General features: G+C 41.3%; 1 protein-coding gene across 1 annotated transcript in view; it reads left to right on the top strand.

Annotated features, from left to right (window-relative positions):
- The window catches only part of LOC140736093 (myelin transcription factor 1-like), a 127885-nt gene that overhangs the window by 95166 nt on the left and 9898 nt on the right, over positions 1–22821 (top strand). The window contains 4 exon segments of the mRNA XM_073061844.1: positions 748–831; positions 19118–19339; positions 21197–21288; positions 22372–22475. Coding sequence (XP_072917945.1) covers positions 748–831; positions 19118–19339; positions 21197–21288; positions 22372–22475 — 502 coding nt within the window.

Below are 22821 nucleotides of genomic sequence, written 5' to 3'. Positions count from 1 at the left end.
TATATGCCCACTACTTTAATTGAGCTGAAAGTTTAATTTAAATACACAATTATGTCCACAAATAAAACTGACGGAAAAGTGCTACAGAAAATCCTTGATTTGGCACCAAATAGGGCCTGTTGATTCATTACCCAAACTGGCAGTTCCAAAGCTCCGCCAATAATTTTATAGGGACCTGCATTTCCTCAGCTAGGACGCCCACTAGTACTGCAAGCTCCTATGACTAAGTTAGTGGCCAACAGTACGTACATGGTAGAGTAGACTCAGTATATTGAAAAGAACACTGATTGTACCTCCTATATGTTAGTAAATTCAAGAATGTTTGCTCAGTGCTAAAATGTGCCACTGATTAGTAGGAAACCTGGGCTAGTTTACTTCCCAGACCCTTACAGCTGAAGGTTAGAACAGCCTCAGAGTCACCTGATTTTGTACTAGCCCAGAACCACAGCTTTTCTATAGGATCATTCCGCCAATATATGGAAGTAGTATATAGATCTACAAAAGGCTTGGGTTTCTAGATGGTGAGAATTGGTGGCAAAGAGTCTACCTCCCAGATAGCCACCTAAAAGTTAATATCTAATCTATTAAGTCTACATCATCTATATCACAAAAGGTAATTTCATCCTAAATGTCTTCTCAACTAATGCACAGCAATTAAAATGATTCATCTGCATGAGATGTGTTGATATTGAACAGCAGTAGCCTTCCCCATCATCATCAGTCAATCTTATTCTGGTTGATTTACAGCTTGTCAGGTTGTCCACGTGCTAAGAAAAGTGGACAGAAATTGACTCCTACCAAGGATGATAAGGAGGATCCTGAGCTCATGAAGTAAGTTTTCCTGTGGCAGAAGCCATTTCTGTTGTGTGTCACGTCACCCCTGACCAGAAAAATTGCTGAAAATCTGAACAACTGACACATCATGTAAAAGGTAGCCTCCAACTGGATGACATGAGCATCAAATGTTTCTAGCTTCTGGTAATTTCCCCCCACCCCCTTCTCCCTTTTTCCATTCAACATTCTGGTTCCCCTCTCATCCCTTCTCTTCTCACCTGCCTATCACCTCCCTGTGGTGTTCCTTCTCCTTCCCTTTCTTCCATGGTCCATTGTCCTCTACTGTCAGATTCCTCCTTCTTCAGACCTTCACTGTTTCTACCTATTGCTTTCCTGTTTCTTTTTTTTCATCCCTCTCCCCCACCCACTCACCTCGTCTCACCTATCACTTTCCAGCTTGTACTCCTTACCTGCCCCCCCCCACCTTCCTTCCTTTCCAATACCGATGGGAGATTTCAGCCCAAAACGTCGACTGTTCATACCCCTTCATTATGCTGCCTGACCAGCTGAGCTCCTCCAGCATTTTGTGTGTGTTGCTCAAGGTTTCCAGCATCTGTAGAATCTCTTGTGTTCACATCCTGTACATAGGTCAGCCTGTTTTTTTGCTAATCACGCCAGTGTTAGTTGCAGATCATGCAATAATAGAAACAACTTAAGCTCTTATATCAGCATTAACCAAGCAATATCTCCAAAGGCACTTTAGAAAAACAAAGAGTAATTACGAAAAACAGCAGAGGTGACTTAACATTTGTTTGATGAGATAGATTTTGAAGATACTTTTGTAGGTGTTGAGAAGTAAAGTGGATGTGAGTGTGTGGAACGATAATCCCAGTTTGGAAAGCTGTGAAAGTTCAAAGTTCCATCACTAGTCATTAGAGAAATAGAAATTATACTGCTGGATAAAACATTTGTGGTAAGTGAGGACAGAAGCATGCTTGGAGGTCTCTGTATCAGTTAAGTGTTTGGCGGGGTGGGGAAGTATGAAGGTGAATGGGCAAGTTTGTTAAACCTTTCATTAATACACATCCAGGAGGTGCACTTAAAAATAAATGATATACAGTAATTCTGATAACCTCTTAGAAGATATCAAGTCTATAAAGCTGATAGCTTTCTCACAACCGTACAGTTTGTTAAATCTCACAATGATATACCAAGGAGATGTGTTTAATAATAAATGATACACTTCTGATAACTTCTTAGAAGGTATCAAGTCTATAAAACTGATTATTTTCGCACAACTGTATAGAAACTGTTCATTATGCCATAGTATTGCAAAATAGTGAAATTGGAAGTTGAGTTGCTTAAAATCTTTAGTCAGTAGCAGAACATGTTAATACAACAGCTTAGAAACTGTGACTTGAATATTCACTAATGGTTGGGATGCTCTGTGCATACCCGTGTCTCCAGATCTCATCAGGTGACATGTATTGAATTGACTTTATTACTTACATCCTTCATATGCATGAGGATTAAAAATCTTTGTGTTATGACTCCATCTAAATGTGCAATGTGCAATTTATAGTATTTATAATAAATAGTATGTACAACAGGATAGTCAATATAACAGAGAAATACAGTTGTGTCAGCATGCGTTAAGCAGTCTGCTGGCCTGGTGGAAGAAGCTGTTCCAGAGCCTGTTGGTCCTGGCTTTTATGCTGTGGTACTGTTTCCCGGATAGTAGCAGCTGGAACAGTTTGTGTCCCCAGTGATCCTTGGGGCCCTTTTTACACACCTGTCTTTGTAAATGTCCTGAATAGTGGGAAGTTCACATCTACAGATGCACTGGGCTGTCCACATCTCTCTTTGCAGAGTCCTGTGATTAATGCTTTATAGAGCAGGGGAAAAGGCACTTTGGCCCATCTGATCGATGCCATCCAAGCTTGTCCCATATGCCAAGGTTTGGCCCATATCCTTCCAAGCCCTTCCTATCTATGTATCTATTCAACTGTCTTTTAGAAGTTGTTATAGTACCTGCATCTACCATTTCCTCATATAGCACCCTTTGTGTAGGAAATAGTTGCCCCCTCAAGTTCCTATTAAATTTCTCCCCTCACTATAAATCTATGCCCTCTAGTTCTTGATATCCCAAACCTGGGATAGAGACTTTCTATGCCCCTCATGGTTTTATACATCTCCTCTTGCTCTTCTACATCCATGAAACAATGTCCTAGCTTCTAAGCAATCCATGATGGACAACTCCCACATTTCAGGAGAAAAGTTAAAAATATTTATGCATAGAATTAGGCTCATAGTGGGATAGACAACATGGTTCATATTTTTTGTAAAATGAACAGTCTTGTCATAAATAAGTAATTGGCTTCAAATAATAAAGTGAAATTATTAAAAATTTAGAAATAGTAGTCATTGTTGATCTAAATACAGCACACAGTGGTTTGAAATGTTCCTTGGTGATTATTATCTATTGAGACAAATGCTATAATGTTGGCAGGGCAGAAGAGCCTTGTACTGCCGACATGTACTAATCCCTGCTAAAAATAAATACTTCTGTTCCAACTACGGGTATCAAATCTCCACATATATAGTGTCCAAAAAAAAACAATTTTCAGTTATTTCCACTGCCAATACCTAACAATATCAAGAATCATTTGCAATGTATTTATTGTGTGGAGTGCACATGGTTAGTTTTAAAAGGTGATCAAACAATATTTTGCAACAACAGTAAAAGTTAACAGTGTATATTCATTTAGAAATATTTGCTTTTGATAGAAGAAAAGCATTTTAACCTCCCTATGTGGGGAGCATACAGTTGTGTAGGGGCATCAGTGCCAGATTTGGGGGTGAACGGTCCAGCTGGTTCCTTCCATGCTTTCCATCCGCGCTGGGTCGAGTGTCAAGTTAGCAACTCAACTTCATAGAACAACAACAGTCAAATGCTACGGAAACGGCAAAAAATGCTGCCCAATGCACCACAAGGTGGGAAAAGGACAACAATGTGTTTAGCATAGAGGGGAAGTATGGTGGGGGAATACTGCAATAAGATACCTGCTAAGTACAAACTGGCCACAAGCATTTGGAAGTGATGCAGAGGTCTCTTGATGGCAAGAATCAATGGGTAGGCCATGTAACGTTCAGATAGCCACCTGAAAGATATTATCTCATCTAGTAAGTGTTCATATCTACTATCACTATTAGTAATATCTTCTCAATTAATGTATGTGTCTTTTTCATTATTGTTTTTTGCAATTTACAAGTTGAATGCTTTTCTCAGACAGGTGAAAAATTGGAATCTCTTTATGGTAAACTTAACATTCATAAAGCTGATGACTTTGATTAGGTTCTATAAAAGATCCAACATTAGTTAACATAGTTGTGAATATAGTAGATTTTTTGTGTTTAAAAGTGAAGTAAAATTTAAGGAAACTGATGTTTTCAGGAAGCACCGACTTAATGGTTTTGGGGTGGCAGATAGGGTTACAATAAAGTATTCGGCAGTGTAGGTAGTTAAGTAGTTTTATAGATGATGAAAATAAACCCAATGACTCCTGAGAATCCTTGACCTCCAACTTTTCAAGATGGAGAGGAAGCTTTTGGGATGTTATTAACACAAGTGTAAACAGCAGAAAGAGTGCATTTCCCTTGAGCCATTTCCTTTCTCCACCTGGAATCTTTTGCCCATAGGGAAGAATAGAGTGTCTATTTCAGGAGTTTGGTGTCAGTCATGGAAATTACATGGTTCACTTATGCTGCTAGTAGACCTATAGGTTTTAGCAGAACCATCTCTTGTAGGTAACTCACCAGTGCCCTGAGGAGCCTCCCAAAGTTAGTCCATGTGTAAGATGTTAGAAGGATCACTAGAGTGATTCCGGGAATGAGAGGGTTAACATATGAGGAACGTTTGACCACTCTTGGACTGTACTTCTTGGAGTTTAGAGGAATGAGGGGGGATCTCATAGAAACATTTCGAATGTTGAAAGGCATGAACACAGTGGATGTGGCAAAGTTGTTTCCCATGGTGGGGAGGTCTAGTATGAGAGGACATGACTTGAGGATTGCAGGGCGCCCATTCAGAACAGAGATGCGAAAAAAAAATTTTAGCCAGAGGGTGGTGAATCTGTGGAATTTGGTGCCATGGGCGGCTGTGGAGGCCAAGTCTTTGGGTGTATTTAAGGCAGAGATTGATAGGTATCTGAGTAGTCAGGGCATCAAAGGTTATGGTGAGAAGGTGGGGGAATGGGACTAAAGGGGAGATTGGATCAGCTCATGATGAAATGGCGGAGCAGACTCGATGGGCCGAATGGCCGACTTCTGCTCCTTTGTCTTATGGTCTTATGTGTGTAGAGGACAGGAATCTTTGCTGTTCATCTTCATTTTCAAACATTCTTTTCCCTGTATGTTCACAGACTCTCGGGAGCCACATCTCACCTCAGCTCAGCATTTATGTAGTATTTCATTTTACTTTCTGGAATCATAATAACAGTACAGAATAAAAAAGCAGAATACCACAGATGCTGGGAATCAAAACAGAACCAGAAATGTTTAGCATGTCAGGCAGCATTTTTGGAGAGAGAAGCAGGTTCCAATCAAAGACTTTTTATTAATTTATGTTCTCAAATCCACAGAATAAATAGGTGTTAATAAACCTGATAAAAGATGATTGTCTGCACCTGCTTCTGTTTCACAGACATTGCCTGACTGCTGAGTATTTCGATATGTTTTCATCTAAAATTGATTGAACAAGACATTGTTAATGAAGTTCAAAATCAAAATAATGCAAATGATGGAAATATGAAATAAAAGAAGCAAATTTAGGAGATGTTAGTAGACATTGTCTGAGATAAAGGAATAGAGTTAACGTTAAGTTTATGACCTTTCAATGACCTCCTGAACCTTTTGAGTACTTTTTCTTTTTAGTAAAACGAAGAATAAGATGTACGCTTGTGTATTATCATTTGACATAGTCTGCTTCCATTTAAACTCTTATGCTGTGTTTTCATTGAAATATATACTGGGCCATTACCAATTCATCACTTCCATTCAAACAGCTCTTCCTGACTATGCAGCTTTAGCTATCAACTGCACAGAATGGATGTGGATTTGGATTTTGTTCAGTTTATTTTAAATGGAGATGATACTGAGATAAATTGTAGTTAGATTCCCTCTCCTTAGTCATAATTGGACAAAAGCCACTAGCCTAGTAATTGTTCTTTACAGGTGCAATAACCAGAGGAGCACAATAACTACAAGTCTGAATGCCAGCACAAGTTGGGCATCAGGCCTCATTTACGTCATTTCAATGAGCTGCCTGTTGATTCTTCCAAAGGCTTCGTGCCTATTTAAACAGTCAAATATTCAATCTGATCACTGCTGTACCCGCGGTAATTCATTACATTTCCATACAGATTTATGCAATGCTGCTTCAGATTATTGGATCAAGCATCTTTTAGGCATTCTTAGAGCAGAAAGCATCACTTCAAGAATTTGGCACGTTTTTCCCACAAGATGTATGTAATGCAATTACAATTTGTCCACCAATAAATTCTTGTTAAAATAATCCCCACAGAAAGACTTGTTCCTATAGTGGAGGTGAAATAACTCTATAATAAGCATATTCATTGCAAGATATGCTTGTTTTGTTATACACTAGCGGCTTCCATTTATGCCTGTTCACCTTTTTAGATTGCTGTGGTTTGCATCTGTATAGTTGATGATAATGTAATAGGAGTACCATTAATGTGACCTTCACAGCAGCATATTCCCAAATTAATGGAAGCGGTTAATAACTGATTCAAGGTTTCAATCCTGAATTTACACCCACGCTCCTGATGGATGAATGTCATTATTAAAATTTAATTTAGAACTATTCTAATAATGTTACTGAACTGCATTGCTAAACATTTCTCTGAAAATTATATTCTTGAGGAGGTTTATCTAATGTACAGGATGAAACTACAGTTGATGTATTATTATCCAGAATATTTATATCAAGTAGTTTTTCAAAGTAGAGTTCATTTTTTTTGCCTCATGCCATAAAAATTCATTAAACCAAATGGACCATACTGATTGACAACTATGCAGCTGTGTAATTATAAAGGCACTCCAGTCTATATTTAAAATAACTTTTATATAATTTTCTTAGTTTGCAGGTCTATTAAGTCCTGGGATCAAATTTTTAAAACTATTTTTATTGTAGTTTATTTGAGATTCAGTGTAGAGTAGGCCACACTGCCCAGCAACACCCCGATTTAATCCTAGCTAATTAACCTACCAACCAGCACATCTTTGGACTGTGGGTGGAAACCGGAACACATGGAGGTAACCCACGTGATCATGGGGAGAATGTACAAACTCCATACAAGCATGAGTGGGAATTGAACCCGGGTCGCTTGTACTGTAAAGTGTTGTGCTAACCACTATGCTACCGGGTTGACCCAATTTCTAGATTTCCAATATGATCTTTTGATTAATATTCCATAAAAATAGATCAACAAGCTACTTTATTACAATTAAATGGTGCAGTTGAGCCTCAGCTTTAGCAATTAGGAACAATTTCTGGTGTCTAAACCTCAAACGTTTGGCCTTCGGTTGCACCAACACTGACTGATATGTGTATGTATATATATATACACACACATTTATTATGCATTTATTATACTTCAGCAATGGCACCTTTAAAACCTTTCCCCTTTGGGGTTAAGCAGTATGCAGTTTGACACAGTACATTTATAAGATTAACAGGCAAAAACACAGACACTAGGCTATGACAGTAGTCGTGATGGAAGCATAAAATGAGCAGCTGACCTCCAGTCTGATTTTTTTTATCCACAGAATGTAAACTGAGCTATTAATTCAGTTACGTGTTTTACAGTTCTGCCCAAGACCGCTTTCAACTCACTTTCAAAAAGAATATGAATTCTGAAAACCGTGCTAAATATATTTTGCTGTGATTTTACTAGCTTTCCAAACCACTTTTACTCATATAATTTTTGCAAACATTAGCACAAAGTGGAAATTTTGTGTTAATGAGAGCTAAAAAATGATACATTTAAATAATGAACTCAGTAATGCTGAAGTACAATTATCTTAAGATTTATTGCCTTATACTTTAGAGGAAGGGTAGCATATGGAAGAGCAATGTTTAACAGCCTCTTTCCCAGTTGTAACTCTCAGTGCATTTTATATCAAGGGACTGCTGTTTAATTTATCAATTATCGCTGTGCATGCTAAAGGAACAATTTGCACCAGATGCTAAGTATAACAAGTTTAGTTTTTCTAATTGGCATTGCCAAGTTTTTTTATTATTTCTTTGATATGGTTATGTATATACGTAGCTAAGTGTACTCTTCTGGCTAAAGCCTTGTTATAAATTAGAGGTGAATGGATCTCCACAGCATAAAGCCATGCTGACTGTCACTAGTAACCATGCTTTTCCAAATATGATTACATCCTGTCCTTAAGATTCTCCTTCAGTAATTGTCTTATCACTAATATAAGATTCATTTGCACATAATTTCCTGGTAAAAATCATATCAAATCTGACATTCCATCTTCCCTGAAATTTCTCCACCTTTTGCTTCTCCATCATATATAATCATAGAACAAAGCTCACGGGGAAAAGTTAAGGGTTTTTTTCCAAACAAAATGAAAGTGATTTATTGTCTTTTACATGGCATAAAATTGCTATTTTAATTAAAAGCCATGAAATGGACATCAAGGTGTAATATTCTGAGAGTTAGTCTGATCCTTATAAATACATGTAACTGACATCATCAAGCAAGAATAACACATAAATAAATGCGGTTTTCACTATATTTTTTCAGCAAAATTCCTCTTAATACTTAGTCCAAGTCAATAGGTACATCACAGAATTTTGTCCCATTTAAACTATGTTTATTTGTGATTTTTGCATTCAATTTAAAAACATCATATATAAGTAAACCTTATCCACAAAGCTTACAATAATAATGAAATTGATCATTGATTATGAGATCATTATAATTAGGAATATTCACTAATTGCTGTTGTATTTGCGAGAAATTCCTAAAATTAAAATGAAATTTGTGACAAAAAATAATCAGCAGGTATGTTTATGAAAAGGGCTAGATTGACTTATTTTACAATTTATACTTCAATTATGCAGTATATGCTCTTTTGTAAGTCATTTTTTAAAATTTATTAACGCACTGCTGAGGCCTCAATTGGAGTATTGTGAGCAGTTTTGGCCCTCTTATCTTAGAAAGGATGTGCTGAAACTGGAGAGGGTTCAAAGAAGGTTCACAAAAATGATTCCAGGACTGAATAGTTTGTCATATGAAGAGTATCTGATGGCTCTGGGCCTGTACTGCTGGAATTCAGAAGAATGAGGGATGACTTTATTGAAACCTATCTAATGGTGAAAGGCCTTGTTAGGGTGGATGTGGAGAGGATGTTTCCTATGGTGAGAGAGTCTAAGGCCAGAGGTAAGGAGAACTCATAAGGAGGAACTTCTTTAGCCAGAGAGTGGCGAATCTGTGGAATTCTTTGCCACGGGCAGATGTGGAAGCCTTGTCTTTATATATATTTAAGGCAGGGGTTGATTGATTCTTAATTGGTTAAGACATGAAGGGATATGGGGAGAAGGTAGGAGATTGGAGCTGAGAGGAAAATTGGATTAGCCATGATGAAATGGCAGAGCAGCCTTGGGGCACATGGCCTAATTCTGTTCCTATATCTTATGGTCTTAAAATGAGAGTGACTCAAAGGAGATGAACAATTTTAAATATATTTTTTGTGATCAAGATCAGTTTCACCAGTATTCTTGTTACCGCTCTGAATTATATCGAGTAATATTTTGAAGCTTTTTTTTTCATTCTTTGTTTTAAAATTCAGCTTCTATATGACATGTTTAGTAGCATGCAATATGCACATATAGGTGGGCCAAATGGCATCAATGGGCCTAAAGACCAAATTCTGCTCTTATGTATTATGGCTTTTGGGTTCCAATAGAAACCTGGGAAGCAAAATAAAACAAAAGTCCTATCTGGACATAATTAATCACACACTCTAATATTTATTTTCAAACTATAACTCTATTATAGATGTGACTCTTGCCTTACATGGTAGTTTCTTTCTTTCAAAGTGGTTGAGAAAAAATAAAGTTGTGTTCACTTTTTCCTTTTTCCGCAGAAGCATGAGTGAGTTCTGTTATGTCTTGTAACTCCAAAACATAAAACTAAAAGAAAGACACAGGACTAGGGATAGAAGTCTAAATTTAACTTTTACTTAAAAAGGTGCACACACATCAAGTGGTGGCGTGATGACATATGCCATTTACATACTTCTACAAATAACCCACAAAGCATTATTATTTATGTGAACAACAAAGAATGCTTAATCAAACATTCAGGCAATCTGAACTCTCCTCTTGATTTCCTGATCCACAACATCATCCAACAATTTGTCTATTTTTGTCTCTCCATTGACTCATTTCTTTTTGACTTTCCATTCATCCAGCCAGGTTTTGGTCTTTACATCTACTTTTACAAGCATCTTTCTGTCTACCACTTGAAGTTCATGCAATAACCTTAGTATGTGCAGAGTAGATTCTCTATACTCAGAAAAGCCGAATACTTGCAACTTTCCTGAAGAAGCTTGAACTCTCTTCCAGTTTAAGACCAAGCCACATTTAGCAAATAACTGCCTGATTAATATATCAAAAGTTTACTCAGATATGTTGCCTACAAAAACTGTTGTATTCGAACCACTGCTTTTGTCACTTCCACAATCCCTCTGGGTAGTGTGGAGCTTCCGTGATCTAATATGCTTTCCAGCCTGACACATAGAGGTTGGCACCAGCACCTGTTTACCCTCTGTCGGGCAACAGTTCATTGTGTACAACATGTAGACAGTTGAGGCATCATCCAGTAACTTTCTTAATTCGCTTTCAGTTGACTCTTTTGCAGGGGATATGGCATGCAAATGGTGGATGGATCTCCAATCAATTTGCTGGCCCTCCTGTTTTCACCACATACATGCCAATGTGGCTTATTGGTTGTTGTATTTCATTGTCACAAATGTCATTTCCACATGAGTTATCTTTAGTCCGGTAAAAGTTCTTAGTTTGATATCTGCAGGTTTCAGTTCAGTATCTTTGAAATTCCATTCAAACTCATTTTGTGGAATGACTGAAACAGCTGAGCTACTGTCCAATTCCATTTTAATTAATTTGCCGCACTTGTGGTGTAAGTCATATTGCTTGTGTCTTGTTAGTTTGCACCATGTAACTCTCAAGGCTACTCAGTCCTGTGTCACTCTCATCATTATCAAGTTTTTCATCAACAGCACGTAGATTAGTGCTCTTTTGAAAATGCAGCTTGACTTTTAATCTTTATCTCTCGTTTGTGCAGTCCGTTTATTTTTGACTGCTTGACACGCCCTTTGTATTTGTCCTACTTTGGTTTTAGTTCTAGACGTCCCTGCATTACTTTCACAATATAAGCAAAGCTCATTTCTGCTGATTTGGTTGGAGCAGTCAAACTCCTAAGCAAACTGTCTACTTTTCTACCCAATGCACTCAATAAAAGTGATACTTGTTTCTCATTGGCTATTCTATTTGCTCTAAAATATAGCTCAATTAGCTCGGTATATATATTCCAGTTACCTGTACTGTAATCAAGCACATCAATCTTTCCGATGTACCCAGCCATTTCTGCTCTTTTTTATGATTGTCACCCTATAAATTCTACCATTTTCTATTTGTGTTTTAACTCAATAGTCTCTGTCTCCTTTTCTGAAGAAGCACATGCTGCTCTATTTGTTTACTCGACTGTTTCTCACTGTGCTTTTTTAAACCCAAATACCTCACTGCACTTCCAACAGATAGTCGGCTCGGGTTCATTTGAAACTTTCTCACCACCACTGTTAGTTTTGTAACTTCAAAACATAAAACTTATTTAAATGAAAGACACAGACCAGGGGTGCAAGTCTAACTACAATTTTTATTTTAATTGAGGCGTGCACCTATCACACGGGGGCATGATGGCATACACCATTTATGTACTTTTACATATAACCCACAATCCATTATGTAAACAACAAAGAATGGATAATGAAACAATATATTTACAATATTACTGAAATAGTAAATACACAAGAAGTTTTATCCTCTGTCTGAATTTTCTGAGTAATGTTTTGCAAATTTTGGTAGGATGGATTTCTGTAACACAGGAGCTACCTACAATAATCTTTCTTTAAAGCAAAAGGTCATCTTTGAATGGTCTGACCTGGCATGAATCTTACTGTATCAGTGCCATTTTCAGAATGAGAGTCACTGGTGAAATAACAGTGTAAACAATGGTGATACAGTCAATCACATTTTACAATGAAACAATGAGTCTTAATTAACCATATGAGAAATAAATGAAATGCCAATTGCCATTTCCTTTAGAAGCTGAATGAAACATGTGCCTGCAGGATCTAATCACTTCCCATTTGGTGGAAATCAGTCCAAAAAGGAAACCAGATATTTAAATTGTGATTTACTTTCGCAGTCTCCAGAAGAGCAGTGATCCACAAATTTGGCTGCTGTAACCCAGGAACCCCACTCTCTATGATTGCCACTCAGATTCTTAATGTAACTTCATGATGGCTGTCTGTCATTTGATACTCTGGTGATCGGCAGCCTCAAAATCAATGTATTGTAGCGGTGTTCTACACGCAGTGCTGAAATAACAACACGTAGTCGGTGAGCTGCAGTTGCAAAAGAGGTTTATTCAAACTTCGCAGCCTCACTTTAAAGCCTTCCTGTTCCCACCCTCCCTGGGCAGGGCGCGTATTCACAGTCCCATCTCGCGCACGGGCTTTTCCCCTTGCTGGTGAAGCAGGCTTGGCGCCCTCTTTGGGACCGGCCTCAATGCCGGCGCACTCCACTTTGTGAGCCGGTTCGAGTGCGCTGGGAAGTGGGTTGCCACATAACCCCCCCCCCCCCCCCCCCCCCCAGTACCGGCGATACACCCCCCAATGTCCACAGTCTGGGTCGGACTCTGTTTGGGAGGTCTGCCTCTGCGCCGCGGTGCCTGAATCTCGACCGGCTGTGCCAAGTCCACATGGGCCGGTTTGAGTCAGTCCACTGTGAAAACCTCCTCTTTTCCCCCTAATGTCCAGCACAAATGTGGACCCGATGTTTCTGATCACCGTAAACAGCCCCTCGTAGGGCCGCTGTAGCGGTGCCCGATGTCCGCCCCGTCATACAAAAACAAACTTACAGTTTTGCAGGTCTTTGGGTGCGCAGGTCGGGTTCTGCCCATGCTGTGAAGTGGGTATGGGGACCAAGTTACCGAGCCTCTCGCGTAGTCTGCCCAGGACTGCTGCGGGTTCTTTCTCTTGCCCCCTTGGGGCTGGTATGAACTCCCCTGGGACGACTAGGGGTGCGCCGTACACCGACTCAGCCGACGAGGTGTGCAGATCCTCTTTGGGCGCCGTGCGGATTCCGAGCAGGACCCAGGGAAGCTCGTCCACCCAGTTAGGCCCTTTGAGGCGGGCCATAAGAGCCGACTTCAGGTGACGGTGGAAACACTCCACTAGTCCGTTCGACTGTGGGTGGTAGGCAGTTGTGTGGTGCAGCTGTGTCCCCAAAAGGCTGGCCATAGCTGACCACAGGCTGTAGGTGAACTGGGCGCCTCTGTCGGAGGTAATGTGGGCCAGTACACCAAAGCGAGATACCCAGGTTGCAATCAGTGCTCGGGCGCAAGATTCGGAGGTGGTGTCGGTGAGCGGGACCACCTCTGGCCACCTTGTGAACCGGTCCACAATAGTCAGGAGGCAGGAGCCCCCACAATATCCACATGAATGTGGTCGAAACGCCGGTGGGTGGGGTGGAACTGCTGTGGCAGGGCTTTGGTGTGCCGCTGCACCTTGGCTGTTTGGCAGTGCATGCACGTTCTGGCCCATTCACTGACCTGCTTGCGGAATCCGTGCCAAATGAACCTGTTGGCTACCATCCGGACGGTTGTCCTGATGGAGGGGTGCGCTAAGTAGTGAATGGAGTTGAAAACGCGCTGCCGCCAGGCTGCCGGAACGACGGGGCGGGGTTGGCCGGCGGTGACGTCACAGAGTAGGGTCCTCTCACCTGGGCCTACAGGGAGGTCCTGGAGCTGCAAACCGGAGACTGCAGTTCTGTAACTAGGGATCTCCTCGTCTGCCTTCTGCACCTCCGCCAGCGCTTCATAGTCTACCCCCTGGGACAGGGCTTGGATGTTAGGGCGGGAGAGGGCGTCCGTCATGACATTGTCCTTTCCCGAGACATGCCGGACATCCGTCGTGTATTCGGAGATGTAGGACAGATGTCGCTGCTAGCGGGACGACCAGGGGTCGGTCGGATGCTTTCGTGAATGCAAAGGTGAGAGGTTTGTGGTCCGTGAATGTGGTGAAGGGCCTACCTTCTAAGAAGTACCTGAAATGCCGGATTGCCAGGTATAGCGCCAACAGTTCCCGGTCGAAAGCACTGTATTTGAGCTCGGGTGGCCGCAGGTGTTTGCTGAAAAACGCCAGGGGTTGCCAGCGACCCTCAATGAGTTGTTCCAGCACTCCACTGACTGCCGTGTTAGATGCGTCCACTGTGAGGGCGGTAGGGACGTCCGTTCTGGGGTGCACTAGCATCGCGGCGTTTGCCAAGGCTTCTTTGGTTTTAATGAAAGCGGCGGCGGACTCCTCGTCCCAAGTAATGTACTTGCCCTTACCCGACATCAGGGCGAACAGGGGGCGCATGATTCGGGCAGCTGAAGGGAGGAAGCGGTGGTAGAAATTCACCATACCCACGAATTCCTGAAGGCCTTTGATTGTGTTGGTTCAGGGGAAATGGTGGACTGCGTCTACCTTAGCGGGCAGAGGGGTTGCCCCATCTTTAGTAATCCTGTGGCCCAGGAAGTCGATGGTGTCGAGCCCGAACTGGCATTTGGCCTGGTTGATTGTCAGGCCGTATTCACTCAGTCGGGCGTAGAGTTGATGGAGGTGGGACAGATGCTCCTGACGACTACTGCTGGCTATGAGGATGTCGTCTAAATAGATGAAAGCAAAGTCCAGGTCGCGTCCCACCACGTCATTTAACCGCTGAAACGTCTGTGCGGCATTCTTTAGGCTGAACGGCATGTGGAGGAACTGGAAAAGACCGAACGGGGTGATGAGTGCCATTTTGGGGACATCGTCTGGATGCATCGGGATTTGATGGTATCCCCAGATGAGGTCTACCTTGGAGAAGATCCGTGCACCATGCAGGTTTGCTGCAAAGTCCTGAATGTGCAGCACAGGGTAGCGGTCCGGTGTGGTAGCCTCGTTCAGCCTGCGGTAGTCGCCGTACGGTCTCCAGCCCCCTGTTGCTTTGGGCACCACGTGCAGGGGGGAGGCCCATGGGCTGTCGGACCGCCGTATGATCCCCAATTCCTTCATCCTCTTGAACTCCTCCTTCGCCAGTCAGAGCTTGTCCGGGGGAAGCCTTTGAGCACGGGCGTGGAGGGGTGGTCCTTGTGTCGGGATGTGGTGCTGTACGCTGTGTCTGGGCATGGCTGCCGTGAACTGCAGTGCCAGAACCGATTGGAAATCCGCCAGGACTCTGGTGAAGTCATTGTCGGACAGCGTGACGGAGTCCAGGTGTGGGGCTGGCAACTGGGCTTCACCCAAGGAGAACATCTGGAAGTTCTCGGCGTGGACCAGTCTCTGCCTCGGCAGGTCGACCAGTAGGCTGTGAGCTCGCAAAAAATCCGCTCCCAGGAGCGGTTGGGCTACGGCGGCCAGTGTGAAGTCCCACGTGAACCGGCTGGAGCCGAACTGTAGCCGTACCGTACAGGTGCCGTAGGTCCTTACTGTGCTGCCGTTTGCGGCCTTCAGAGTGGGACCCAGTTCTCTGTTGTGGGTGTCGTAACTCGTCGGAGGTAAGATGCTGATCTCAGCTCCGGTGTCAACCAAAAAGCGGCGTCCCGACTGCTTGTCCCAGACATACAGGAGACTATCCTGATGGCCAGCCGCCATAGCCATCAGCGGCGGCTGGCCCTGGCGTTTCCCGGGAACTTGCAGGGCGGGCTACAGTGGCGGGCTTCTGCGCCCCACCGCTGGTGGTAGAAGCACCATTGTTCATTGGTTTCCTCACCCCTGCCTCTGGGGTTAGCAGGCTCTGCGGCTGGGCCTGGTCTGGTCTGCTGCTGGGAGCGTGGCCTGGTGATCTGTGTGACGGACGCCCCACTCTCCTTCTTGGCTTTTCACAGCACGTCCACCCGGGCCACCACCTTCCAGGGGTCGCTGAAATCCGCGTTGGACAGCAGCAGGCGTATGTCCTCAGGCAGCTGCTCCAGGAATGCCTGCTCAACCGTGAGGCAGGGCTTGTGACCTCCGGCCAGGGACAGCATCTCGTTCATCAAAGCCGACGGTGGCCTGTCCCGCAAACCATCCAGGTGCAGTAAGCGGGCAGCTCGCTCGCACCCTGAGAGTCCGAAAGTCCTTATGAGCAAGGCTTTGAATTCTGTGTATTTGCCGTCCTCCAGGGGTGACTGTATGAACCCCTCAACCTGGGAACCTGGGTGGCTGTCTCCTGGTCGAGGGAGCTCACCACGTAGTAGTAACGTGTGGCATCCGAGGTTATCTGCCGAGTGTGGAATTGGGCTTCTGCTTGCTGGAACCATAGGTGAGGTCGCAACGTCCAGGAGCTTGGCAGTTTTAATGAAACTGCATGAACAGATGCGGCGTCGTTCATCTCCGGTCCAAGTATCGTTTGGGCCATCGGGGTCACCAATTGTAGCAGTGTGCTACACACAGCGCTGAAATAACGACACGTAGTCGATGAATTGCAATTGCAAAAGAGGTTTATTCAAACTTCGCAGCCTCGCTTTAAAGCCTTCCTGATCCCACCCTCCCCGGGCGGGAATGCTGTAGGGGGCACGTATTCGCAGTCCCGTCCTGCACGCGGGCTTTTCCCCTTGCTGGTGAAGCAGGCTTGGCGCCCTCTTTGGGACCGGCCTCAATGCCGGCGCGCTCCACTTTGCGAGCCGGTTCGAGTGCGCTGGGAAGTGGGTCGCCACAGTATCACCTTGGGTAAAACTGGCAGGTGACAAGAATACTCGACTTGTAATACCCAAGAATCCAAATTCATTACATATGACTTCTTGAAATTTGGAATTTTAAATTCACAATCAGCTTAATGTTGTGAATCTGCCGATTTCTCTTGAAGAACATAACGGCCTTTCAGAGACATGTAAAATTAAACACTTCTCCACTTCAATGCCTGTCAGTGCAACTAACCACTGGATTATTAGTAAAATCATAAAGATGAAAAGTATATCATTGCTATATTTGGAAAATAAGTTGGTTAAGTGAAACAAAGTCATAAATGTTTCTTATGTCAGGGCAGTACATTTGAGAATTTGACTGTAGAGTCAGCACCTCTTTAATTGAACTCACCATGACATATTATTAATCTAATATAATTATGCAATAACTGTCAAGTTAAAGTAGTACAATATATGTAACAAATATTGACTTCCACTTTTTGTGAATAAGTGTGTATCATTTTGGAGTTATAGTCCACGTATACTATAGGAAAATGAACATTGCTGTTACAAGTCAATTCTCTCAGTCTCAGGACAATGCTATAGGATTTTTCTCAGCTCACAGTCCCAGTAACACCTCGGCTTGCTTTACCAATGACCTTCCTTCCATGAACACGCAGTCATCATAATGAAGGTTCACTGGTGATTGCAGTATTGATTGTTCACTGATGATTACACAGTGGTCTTTTCCATTCACAACCCCTAAGCGAATGTAGTGGCTAAAGCCTGCACAACATTCAGTCTCGATTGATAAGTGGCAAGTACATTCATGCCACACGAATCTCAGCACTGTCCTCTTGTTGAATTTCCAACAGCAACATCATCATTAAACACACACAACTTCTTCATCTTGTTGGTCATCATCAACCAGAAAGTTAAGTGAATCAGCCAAAAAATGCTCTGCTTATGATAAAAAGTCAGAGGCTGCACTTCCTCTAGGGCAGCCTGGTAGTGTAGAGGTTAGCACAATCACTTCAAAGTGCCTGTGATCATGAATTGGGGTTTGATTTCCACCGCTGTCTGGAAGGAGTCTGTACATTTTCCCCATGACCACATGGGTTTCCTCCCACATTTCAAAGGTGAGTGAATTGTCGGCAGGCTAAGTTGGCACAGAAGAGCGGTGATACTGGTGGCCTGCCCCAATCTGTGTTGCTTGTTAACACAAAATGTCACACATCACTATATATTTTGATTATACATGTGACAAATAGTGCTCATCTTTATTTTCCTGTTGGGTAAGACACTCTTCAAGAGCTTGGTGAAAATTTTGCAACCCAACCCTAAATGCACAATGGGAGCACCATCAGTAGACAAACTATAGTGTTAAACAAGGCACCACACTATCCCTTAGGAGCAATTATGGGTAGTCAGTAGATGCAGGGTCTCTCAGTAATGCAACATCTCATGAATGAATAAAATAATATACATTCTTGTAGGTAAGTGAAAGCTGGAAAGACAGTCATCGTGGTACATGTCAGATTCTTCAGAGCTTCATTAGAGGCCAAATGTTATTCAGATTATGATATAATGAGATGGCCCATGACTTTCTCAATTTTTTTTAGTTTTCCACCACACTAAATTCACCAATTTAAAATAGACACTAAAATATGGAGAGTTTATTATCCTTTAGAGCAATAAAATGAAATCCTGTGTGTTTTATAAAGAGCATATGATCTGCTCTGTTAAATTATCACCCAAGCTGTGAAGATGAAATCTATCCCTGTTTTTGTTTAAAAAAAACATTTGGTAGAGACACTAACAGGTTTATTTAAAAACAGAGCTAAATGTAAGGCAATTTTAAAAAAACAGCTCAGAAGTATTTGTAAATATGTAAAGATATTGGCTGATTTGCTAGTTATTTAAAATATATGTCTTGTACTCATTCATTTTATATCACATATACCATTCAAACTGTTAATATTTGTAAATTTTAAAAAAAACAATGGTTATAAAAAGAAAAAAAGCCAGTCATTGTCTGGGGATTGAAATTTATATACAATTTAATCTTTATTTAATGTTACTTACAAGAAGCTACATGTTGTAGTTGGGCAGTGGCTAAAGAATGCATTTGGTTAACAACTAAACAAAGCCATAGCCTGGATTTACTGTAAATCCAAAGAGAATCCTGTAAACATACCTATTTTATATATCAATTTCATTGTTTTAATTCTATTTCTTGACTTTTTTTTACATTTCTGCCTTTCAGTGTGTATTAGAGCAAGTAGCCAGTAGTAACAACTTTCTATTTCTTTTAGATGTCCTGTTCCTGGATGTGATGGTCTCGGGCATGTAAGCGGCAAGTATGCATCGCATCGCAGTGCATCTGGCTGTCCTTTGGCTGCTCGCAGACAGAAGGAAGGATTCCACAATGGGTCTCCATTTACTTGGAAACCTGTGAAAGGAGATGGACCAGCCTGTCCAACCCCAGGGTGTGATGGGTCGGGGCACGCTAACGGGAGTTTCCTTACACATAGAAGGTACATAACATTATCCTTTACTAGTACAGCAAACAATACTTACACCTGCAACAGCCACAGTGAATCTTCTATTTGGGTTATTATTAAAATATAGGCCTGAAATCTGAAATTTTAAGTAAACCTTTTTTCTTCATCAAGTAGAGGCATTAGGCATTTAAAATAAATAGGTTAATGTCCCAGCTGAAAAGCAGACAGAGGTATCAAAGCTTAAGTCCATGTTTGTCTTTCAATCAATGTTGAATATGGAATGCTTTTTTAATTGGAAGTGCTGCCCCATCTGCAGCCCACAATATTTCTGATGGATGAAATGCTTCGATATATCTAGGTGGGTTAAATCAAACATGTGATGTAGGAGTGCAGGGAATGGGAATATAGTGCAGTACTGAAGTTTTGAATGCAAAAATCAAAAAGTATTTAGACAATGCTGGCTATCTTTTTAATTAGTTTTATCTATAGTGCTGGCATTGTTAGTACTTCTGAAGGAAACTGTGCACCCTGGCTTGTTCAGTTTTGGAAATAATATTACACTGAGCAAAATACAAAAAGCAACTTTATTAGCAACTCTTCATTATTTGAAATAATAGAAGTCTGGGACTTTCAGTTGATAATATTAGTATGAATTTAGTGCACTTGAAAGCAATTCCTGGTTCCATTATTTTAGTGAAAACAGTAAAATTGAACAGAAAAAGTTATGATGGGATGGCAAGGAAAATTTGACCACTATTTTGCACTAGTGGTAATTTCTATGCCCATACCTTTTAAATTAGAGTAATAGAGTCATACAGCACAGAAAGAAGCCCTTTGGCCCCATCCACCCACACCAACCAGTGGGATCTCATTAACATTAATACCATCTCCCGGCACTTGGTCCATAGCCTTCTATGCTTTGGCAATTCAATTACTCATCTGGATACTTCTTAAATGTTGCCATCTTCAACCTCTGTCTCAGGCAATACTTTCCACATACTCACCACTCTCTGGATGGTGAAGGTCCTCTTCATATCGCTTTCACTCTTTCATCTTGCTCTAAATTTATGACCTCTAGTTTTATCTTCCTCTGATATGGAGTAAAGTTTGCTTTAGTTTACCCTGTCTATAACCTTCATAATTTTATATATCTCAATTGTCTCCCGCTTAATCTTCCCAGCTCCAGTGAGAGCAGACTTGGCTTCTCCACCATCTCCTCATCATTGACTGTTCCATCCTGGTGATTCTCCTCTGCACCCTCTCTAACATTATCACGTCCTAAGATGACCAGAAATGCACACACTACTCCAGCTGATGTCCAAGATTTTATAAAATTGGAATATGACCTCCCTACTTCTGTATTTGATGCTCCAACTAATAAAAACGAATATCCTATATGCCTTCCTAACCACATTACCTACCTGTGTTGCCACTTTCAAGGACTTATTGAGATGTACTCCTTCTGTTCCTCGATAATCTCAGAGGCCAACCATTCATCTTAGTTTCATTAGTACTCCTTAAATGTACCTCTTCAAATTTGTATGTATAAAGCCCATTTCATCAGTCTGTCTCTCTGCAGTCTGAGACTGCCTTATACACTGTTAACAACTCTGCTGATTTTGGTGTCACCTGCAAACAAAATCATGCCTCCCACATTCACATTCAGTTCATTCATATATAGTATATAGCAAACAGTAAGTGTCCCATCACCAATTCTTGTGGGACGCTACTAATCATTAGCTACTGAAACTGTTATTATGTTTTCATTATTTTACTTTAATTCTAGTTTTTGATAAAAGTGTATCCATAAATCTGCAGGAAAATTTGTTGGTTTACTTTACACAATTAGTTTGTTCACTCGTGTAACTTATATTTTGCCTCTTTTTTAAGTCTTTCTGGCTGTCCAAGGGCTACTTTGGCCATGAAGAAAGCAAAATTCTCAGGGGAGGATCTACTAACAACAAAATTTAGAGCTAGTGATGGTAAGATACGATAGCAAATGAAATTTAATATAGTCTTCCATTGTGATTCGAAACCATGTACGTAAATACTATTTACAAGGCCGTTGTTTTACAATTTCCTAGAAAATGCTTGGAACACAGAAACCTATCCCTTACTAAATGTTGGTATCTAATTACGCCTATTTGCAAGGCCACTCTCTCATAGTTTCATAGAAAACACTTGAAGTACAGATACCTATCCCTTACTAAATGTTGATATTAACTAATTACAATTTTATTTTCAGAATTACTGGAAATCAGAAATTTGTATTATAATAGAACTTGTTTGTTTTCTGCAATGCAAATGTATGTTTATGTATAAATATAAAGTATCTATTGCATAAATTGTGTTACTTTGATCCTAAACCACTAATGTACAAAGTAACTTCAGGGAGAGACAGAACAAGCAATAGTGTAATGCTTTTGATTATCTTAATGAAAAGGAAAGTGCTGGGGAGTATTCTCCATTTATGTGAGAGCATTATATTTACAATGTGTGTATTGTAAGTGGGCAATCCTGTGGTCAGTTCAGAAGGACTTAAGCAGAACTGCACATTGAACTCAACTTTGTTGGTGGCAGCTAGTGCGAGGAATCACCTCCAAGTGGTTCATTTGCAAGTATTGATCAGTTTGAGCGCAAGTCCCAAAATTGGCCAGCCGGAAGTAAACCTTTATTGGGGGCTAATAAATTACTAGCCACAGCCATCTAGAATGACTTTTTACTGTCAATTGCCTCCAAGGCAGCCCTTGTCAAACTTATCTGAAATGGAGTTACTTTTTAAGTTTACATCTCCGGAGCTTTGAAATTGGAGCACTGAGATCCCACTTATAATTTAAAGTGGCTGATTTCTAGCTATTGAGTGAAATTTTGAGAGGGCATTGCTTTTAAGAAGTAAGCACTTTCTCAACACTGAGTATATGAAATTATTTTTTACAAATATTATCTGGTAAGAATTTAATGCAATTATTTGAATAACGAAATTACTTTGACTTAAATAGCAAAGATGGAATATCATCGAGATTTATTTTTGAGATGGGTTCATGTACGCTTCTGTTTCCTCATAGCAATAGAGAATGATGAAGAAATTAAACAGCTCGACAAAGAGATCAGTGAACTGAATGAATCCAACACAGAAATGGAATCCAATATGGTGAAGTTGCAATCACAGGTATAAGTTAAAGATGGGTGGTATGCTGATAAAGTGTTGCTGCCTCCAGTACAGGGATCTGGGCTTGCATTCTTTCTGGATATGCACATTCTCTCCATGGCTCCATGAGTTCCCTCTCCAGCTCTAGTTTCAGCCAACATCACAAACCTAAATTCATTGCCCCATAGAAGAGGTAAAATGAATCAGAGGGAATTTGATTGGCTTGTGTGAGAGAAAATGTTTCACAGGCACAGGAAAATGAAGACGGGGGACTGGCACTGATGTAATTGTTCCCTTGGGAGCCAGTATGGATCTGATGGGACAAAATGGCATTCCTGCTTTGCTACCTATAAACATTTTCACAAGA

This window comes from Hemitrygon akajei, chromosome 11 (genome assembly GCF_048418815.1).
Source record: "Hemitrygon akajei chromosome 11, sHemAka1.3, whole genome shotgun sequence".
In the NCBI taxonomy this organism is placed as follows: domain Eukaryota; kingdom Metazoa; phylum Chordata; class Chondrichthyes; order Myliobatiformes; family Dasyatidae; genus Hemitrygon; species Hemitrygon akajei.
Note: the sequence above shows the minus strand (reverse complement) of the source record. Positions and strands in the feature narration are given on the sequence as shown.